General features: G+C 43.5%; 1 protein-coding gene and 1 non-coding gene across 2 annotated transcripts in view; both read left to right on the top strand.

Moving 5' to 3' along the window:
* Window positions 1-2,138: 2,138 nt before the first annotated feature.
* TRNAS-CGA lies at window positions 2,139-2,220 on the top strand. The gene has a single exon. It is a non-coding gene; the product is annotated as a tRNA-Ser (tRNA).
* A 4,259-nt stretch (window positions 2,221-6,479) lies between these two features.
* The window catches only part of WHAMM (WASP homolog associated with actin, golgi membranes and microtubules), a 26,530-nt gene continuing 25,202 nt past the window's right edge, over window positions 6,480-7,807 (top strand). The window contains exon 1 of the mRNA XM_007945174.1: window positions 6,480-7,082. Coding sequence (XP_007943365.1) covers window positions 6,480-7,082 — 603 coding nt within the window. The remainder of the gene's footprint in view (window positions 7,083-7,807) is intronic.

The raw sequence follows: 7,807 nt of genomic DNA, 5'->3' as shown, positions 1-7,807 counted from the left end.
TTGAACTGCCAGCCTTCTGGTTAGCAGTCAAGTGCCTTAGGCACTATGCTACCAGAGTTAGTGACTGGTTTTTCCATATCGTTAAAGAATGTTGATGGGATCTGGATTGGGATTGCATTGAATGTATAGATTGCTTTGGGTATTATTGACATTTTCACTGAGCTTAGTCTTATTGGTTGCCCTTTGTAGGTAACTTTTTGTTATTCTCATGCTGCTTTCAGGATTTTTTCTTTGTCTTTGGTTTTGGTGAGTTTGATGATGATATGTCTTGGTGAATTTCTTTTGGGGTCTATCCTATCGGGGTTTGTTGGACTTCAAGAATGGATATATTTTCATCTTTCATCATACCAGGAAAATCCTCTTCCAACAAATCTTCGACATTTTTCTCTGTGGTTTTATTTGTCTCTTCCTGTTCTGGAATTCCGATTACATGTTGGTTATTCCTTTTGGTGGTATCCCACATGAACCTTAGGCTTTCTTCACTTTGTTTGATCTTTTTTCTGACTGGTCCCTTTCCAAAGAAATATTGAGGTATTTGTCTTCAATCTCACTAATTCTGTCTTCCATTGATTCAATTCTACTCCTTTGCCTGCTCAATGTGTTATCTATTTCTGAAAATTTAGTATTAGTCTTCTGGATTTCTATCTGTAGATTTTGTACCATTTCTAAGTTTTCATTTATTTTGTCATTTTGTTCTTGTATTATCTTCCAAAATTGTTCTAGGGTTTTCTCTGTGTTTTCCTCAATTTTGTCAGTGTTTTCCTTGACCTGTCTCTCAATCTCTTGAAGATATCTAAATATAATTCTTTTCAATACCTTATCAGGGAGTTCCAATGCTGCTTCTTCCTCAAGGATGTGTTCTGGGTCTGTAACCTGGTCCCTTGTTTTTCCTGCTTTATCTTGCTTCTTTGTGTGGACTGTGATGCTCTGTTGTCTCTAAGACATTGTGACGTTTTTGTGTTTATATTTAATAGGTGATAATATGTTGGAGTGGCTTGCCCATAGTTTTCATTTTCTTTATTTTGTTTGGATATTATCAATGTAAGCAGGGTACTATGCTCCTCTATTTGCTAGTTGACAGCACTTATACACTCACCACCTGTCTCCCTTCCCATTGTCAACCTCTCGTATGTCCCTGCCATCCTTTGCAAATGGAGCCTATTCTTAGGTCCTGTTTTCAATCAGGTTTTTCCACTAGTTAGTGCCTAATCCACTTCTGTGTACTTCCTTTCAAAGCTTAGGTCTCCAGGATCATCTTCTGTAGCTCTGTCAATTGGTTTCTCTTTTCTTTGTTGAAGAAGGTTTGTGTAGCTTGTCTGCCTATTCTGCCATCTTACCAGAAGTTTCCCAGTCTTTTGAACAAATACAACTCTGGAGGTAATCAAAAGCACCTTTTTTTTTTTTTAACCTCTCTCATCATTCCGTTAAAGTTCACTCAGGGTGGGAAGTCTTCCCCTCTCTGCATGAAAATCTAGAAGACCCTAAGATTTTCTGGTATCTCCTAGGCAACACACAGTCCTAGAATCATTGAAGTCATAATCTCCATTCAGTAATTGAATGTCCAGTCCAATATGTTCATCAAAAAACCAAACTTGGTTTAGCCAGCATCCAAATATTCTCACATCCCAGCTTGGGCCTCTTTAGCTGAAAGCCTGCCCTGGGAAAGGGGGGTGAGGTTGGGCTCTTTACCCTATACCTCCTTCCTGAGCTGCTGGTTTGGATGCTAGTGCAGGAGGTCTAAGGGGATAAGATGGCTCCTCTTTGAGCTGATTCTGCCAAGGATGCCAGTTTCAGGATGTCTGTGCCTGGTGGATGCTTAGAGCTGACTCTCCTGTGGATCTTTTGTAGTTCTCTGGAGATACTCACAATGAAGACTTCTCCCCTGAAGTGCCCCTGATCAGGCCATGCAACTCTTGTTATTCCAGAGAGTCCCTTGCATTTGGTGGGCCACCTCCAGTATCTCTCCATTGAGGTCTCCTTGTCCCTGCAGATGGCCTGTTGAGTAAGAGCTAGCTCTGGCTGGAGCTTTCTTCCTGCATGGCTCACATCCAGACAGTGGAAAATAGGCCCCATTCTTGGTCCTGGCAAACCGTGGGATGCAGATGAGCCCATTGTAACCCATTACCCATTTCTTCGCAGCTGTGATGGCCGAGTGGTTAAGGCGTTGGACTCGAAATCCAATGGGGTCTCCCCGCGCAGGTTCGAATCCTGCTCACAGCGTCCGTACTTTTGGGGAGCTCTGGTAGCATAGTGGCTAAAGCACTTGACTGCTAACCAGAAAGCTGGCGGTTCAAACCCACCAGCCACTCCTTGGAAGGAAGGTTGGGCAATCCTACTTCCGTAGTGATACTGCCTCGGAAACCCAAGGAGGGGTCGCTATGAGTCGGGGCCGACTCGATGGCATATAACAACAACAACAACCCATTTCTTCTTCTTCTTTTTTTCTTTTCCAAAATTCTTTTTTTTCTTTTTTATTGTGATTTGGGTGAAAGTTTACAGGGCAAATTGGTTTTCCATTCAACAACCCATACACATTGTTTTGTGAAATTTATTGCAATCACTACACAGCATTCTTTCTACTTCCTTCCTGCACTTACCCTTCCCTTTGTCCCTCCTTCTCATCCCCTCCCATCTTCCTAGCTCTATACCTGGGCAAATGCTGTCCTTTTGATCTCATATGCTTGATTGTTGTCATGAGTACATACTTCCCTGATGTTACTGTTCACCTAATAGGCCTGTCAATCATTTGGCTGACAGCTGGGTTACAGGGGCTAAGTTCAGGTCCTAGCTTGAAGGGTATCTAAATACTATAGTCTCAGGTGTTCCACCAGTCTTCATCAGACCAGTAAGCCTAGTCTTTTTTATGATCTTGAGTTTTGTTCCACTTTTCCCCCAACTCTATCTGGACCCTTTTTATTGTATCCCTTTCAGAGCAGTCAGCAATGGCAACTGGGCACCATCTAGTTCTTCTGGTCTCAGGGTTATGGATGCTGGGATTCATGTGCTCCTTTAGTCTTTTAAACTAATTCTTTCCTTGCATCTTTGATTTTCTTCACTCTTCTTTGCTCCAGAAGGGGAGAGACCAATAGTTGCATCTTAGATGACACTCACAAGCTTTTAAGATCCCTGTTGCTATTCACCAAGTAGGACATAGAACACTGTCTTTGTGGACTATGTTATGCCAGTTGACCTTAGTGTCCTCTGAGACTATGGTCCTAAGCCTCCATACCCAGTACTAATTCCCTCAAGGTGTTTGATTATGACTAAAACATTTTCATAACTTTATCCCCTGTATGTTCTACAATGTAGTCTGCCAATAAAATGCTCTGCCAATAAAATAGCTTATCTTCTCATCCCAGGCAACCACTGGCCCAGCTGCAGGACAAGCTCTCTGAAAGGTACCCTTGAAGATCCTCTAACTAGTCTTATGGTTAGAGGATGGCACCTTCAACTCTCCCCCCAGCCTGACAAAAGGTCTCTCCAGAGAAGTCAGTCCACCAGGCTTCCTCCCAAACATCCCCGCTTTTTTCTATTCTGACCTCTTTTTATTTTCTTCAGTCAGCTGAGAGGTCCAAGATGCATGAATCAGTTTCTAGACCATTTTCATTGAAAGTCCACACATGGTGATTCTATCTTGGAATTTTGTATCTATTGCTTCTTAGGGCCTTGGTCACAATTTTTTAAATGTCATTACTCTAGAGTATTCTTAACATAGAAAATATGAAAAAGATAAAATATCAAAATAAAAACAAAAATTAAGAGAGTTATGCAAAGATATATGTATAAGAATGTTCACTATAGCATTGTTTATACTGGCAGAAAACTGTAATCAACCTATATCGATCAATAGGGAATTAGTTAAATAAATCATGATACACCATACAGCCTAATATTGGCAGACTACTAAAAGGAATAACGTAGATACTTACTTTTTAATGTGGAAAATGCCTACAGTATATTTTTAATGTGGAAAAGAGTATATAAATATCATTACAGTATAATCATGGGAGCTTTGGTAGCATAGTGCCTAAGGCACTTGACTGCTAACCAGAAGGCTGGTGGTTCAAACCCACCAGCCACTCCTCGGAAGGAAGATGGGGCAATCTATTTCCGTAGTGATACTGCCTCGGAAACCCAAGGAGGGGTCTCTATGAGTTGGGTCCGACTCGAAGGCACATAACAACAACAACAGTATAATCATAGGGTATAATACAGTATATATGTAGACATATACATATATAAGAACATATAAAATGAGAAGAGTTTATCTCTTTTGAGTTATTTTACTTTCTCCTTTTATACTTTTGATAGTATCTATTTTTTTACACTGGTCATATATAACTTACTTATTTTAAAAAATCATTAATTTTTATTGCAAAACCAATATATACTATTTAGCTTTAAAGAAAGAGCAAATGCTACAAAAGGACATAAACCATAAAATACAAATCAGTCATAAATCCTGGTGACAACCACTATTAGGCTTGGTGTATATTTTTTCCAGATTTTTTTTTCCCTAAGAACATACAAACTTATTCCCCTCTTATACTCACAAAACAGATTACTTTCTATGTAGTTAGTAGTAAGTATAAATAATTATAAAAAATAAATTAGAAAAGCCTGCTGGTTTCATTTTGAAAAAAAAAAAAAATTAGAAAAACTACTAGAAAGATAAAAGTGTTCTGGTGGCTAGCAGGTAAGGCATTTGGCTGTTAAGCCACCAGCTGCTCTGCAGGAGAAAGATGAGGCAATCTGCTTCCATAAAGATTTTCAGCCTTGGAAACCCAATGGGGGTCACCAAGAGTAGGAATCAACTTGATGGCAGTGAGTTTGTTTGACTAGAAAGATAAAATAGTGTAAAACAAATACCGTTAAAAGACATCTGTGAATAAAAATATTATAGAATATTAAATAATTATATATAAATCTTATTAGTTAAAAGAATATATTAAAAAACGGTTCTTGGGAAAATAAATCACTTCAGCTAAAAGGGTGTCTCTTCAAGAGGAGAGCATGACAACGAGAACAGTAGTTCTGAACTCCACAGCTCACAGCTCCACAAAAATCAAAATGAAACTGTTGCCATGGAGTCAACAATGTCTCGAGTCGACCTCATGTGTTACACAGTAGAACTGAGCTCCCTAGGTTTTCTTGGCTGTGATCCTCATGGAAACAGATTGCCAGGCCTGCTTCTGTAGTGTCACTGGTATGTTTGAACTGCTAACCTTTAAGTTAGCAGCTGATTGTGAACTGCTTGTGCCAATCAGAGACCTTCACAGCCCCACACAGGATTAAAGGGGAGAGACTTTCAGAAGAGGCAGCTTTAGACAAGACCATTAAGCTACACAGAGGTTCATCATGAGGTCATCTTCAGAGTCTTGAGGTCATTTTTAGGAAGAGATAGACCTTAACCATAACTTTAGCTTGACTCTGGTTTTGGTTTTTGTTTATTCATTTTTAAAACTTTTGTCTTTCTTTTCTTTTTTTTCAATGTAATTCTAGGCCTTTCCAGGTCAAAACCTTCAAAATTTCTTCAATTTGTTCCTCAATTAGAGTTCTTGGGTGGTGCAAATGGTTAATGAACATGTTTTGTTGCTAACCAACAAGTTAGTCGGAAGTTTGGGTCCACCCAGGGGCACCTCAGAACGGCCTGGAGATGTACTTTTGAAAGATCTGCCACTGAAAACCTATGAAGCACAGTTCTACTCTGACACACATGGACTCACCATGCGTTTGTTTATCTAGGAGGAGTCTGAACATAGACTGTATTTAAACAGGTTGTTTGGGGTCCATGATACTTTGAAGGCAGGGATAACTTTTTTGTATCTCCCTCCCACCACCACCTCCCATTCCCCAAACTGGCACACTGCAGACACTCAATTAAAGCTTGTGGAATTTCTAATAGTAATTTTGTGGTTTCTTATCAGTGCCCGGAATTTAAAGTCCCTCAGTAAATAATTATTTAATGTTTGCTCTCTCCAGCAAGTTGGTTATGTCCTTGAGGACAGGAACCGTGTATTCATTAAGGCCCCGATTATGGAACGCGGAATCAGCTGGAATCCTGCTCTCAAGGACTGAACAGTTTAGTGAAGGATAAGACAATAACTTGTCCACTTAACAAATATTTTTCCAAAGTCAGTATGCACAAATGTGGAAAAGATGAGGCAAGAGTGGTAATTCCCCAGCTCCAAAATTGTGGGATTGATTAATTCAAGGGGGCAGTGGCTAAGGCACCTTTTGACCTTTTCATTGGATGTCGCAGACCCTCCCTCCTATAACCCAACCAATGTGCGACGCCTGCTGGAAGCCTCGTGGTCCGCAGACAGCCAATCAAAAGCGCCAGAGGAGGGGGTGTCGGGACGCTGACGCGGGTTATCGCCCAGCGAAAAATGTCGCGACTCAGACTACCCAGTGGCGGGGGTTGTGAAGGGATCCGGCCGGGGTGAAACGAGCCCACTGGCCGCTGACCGCTGGCAGCCATGGAGGACGAGCAGCCCGACAGCCTGGAGGGCTGGGTGCCAGTCCGAGAGGACCTCTTTGCCGAACTCGAGCGGCACCAGCTGCGCTTCCTCGTGGCCTGGAACGACGCGGAGGGCAAATTCGCTGTGACTTGTCACGATCGGACAGCGCAGCGGCAGCGGCGACGCGAGGGGAGCCGGCCGGGCACCGAGCCAGGGCTTGAGCGCGAGGCCGCCGCGCCCCTACCCAGCTGGGCCGGCCTGCTATCGGTGGCCGGACTCCGCGGCGCGCACCGGCAGCTAGCTGCGTTGTGGCCGCCGCTGGAGCACTGCTTTCCTCAGCTGCCGCCGGAGCTGGACGCGGGCGGCGGCTGGGCCTGGGGCCTGGGGCTGTGGGCATTGGTGTGGCCGGTGCGCGCGGGCCCAGGCGAGGCGGCGCTGCAGGACCTCTGCCGGCAGCTGGAGCATTACCTGAGCGAAGCAGCCGATGGCTGCGGCGGCGCCGCGGTGCGCGATGCACTCTTCCCGGCGGAGGGCGGTGCTGCCGACTGCGAGAGTCTGCGCGAGTTCCGGGAGCGGGCCCTGCGCGCGCGGTGGACCGAGGCAGGGGCGCGGCTGCGCCAGGTATTCGCCCGCTGGGCCGCAGACACCTCTTTGTTTTTCTCGTTAATGCCTTGGACCATTTCAGAGGGGAGGACCAGTGTTAAGAAGTTAATGATTCTAAGAGACTGGTGCTGAGACCGGTCACGTTTAACTGTCTGAAGTGGAGAAGGAGGCGTGCAGGGAAAGCTGAAGGTTTATGAGTGACCTGCAGGGAAGCAGCTCTGGAAATTCTGTGGGACCTCTCATGGGGCCTAGGAAGAGGACATATTAAGTTAAATCAAGGTTTATTCGCAGTTAGGAACCATTATACCCTTAAACCTTTCCCCGGGAGACATTGGCAAGCAGGGTATTATGATGGGAAATGGCAGACGATATTGAAAGCAAAACTGAAACTGCCTCATATATGTAGAGAATAATAACACTAAATAAATGCAATCAATTCCAGGTTCTGTGTATGAAGGAAGAACAATAACGGAGACAAACTGTTTTAGACGATGAAGGGGTTTCTAGGAGACAGGTTTTTTGTTTTAAATAATAGACTCAAGCCAAATAGAAAGCCAACAGAAAGTGAACTTTATTCATCAATTTGAAATAGCAGCAACAGGTGTGTACTTTAAACTTGAAACAGATAGTTTGTTGTTGTTGTTATTTGCCGTCGAGTTGGCCCCGACTCATAGCGATCCCTCCTTGGGTTTCCGAGGCAGTATCACTACGGAAGTAGATTGCCGCATCTTCCTTCCGAGGAG

The sequence above is a fragment of the Orycteropus afer genome, unplaced genomic scaffold, assembly GCF_000298275.1.
Source record: "Orycteropus afer afer isolate SDZICR_OR568_19922 unplaced genomic scaffold, OryAfe1.0 scaffold00132, whole genome shotgun sequence".
Lineage (NCBI taxonomy): Eukaryota > Metazoa > Chordata > Mammalia > Tubulidentata > Orycteropodidae > Orycteropus > Orycteropus afer.
This window is presented reverse-complemented; position numbering and strand designations above follow the sequence as displayed.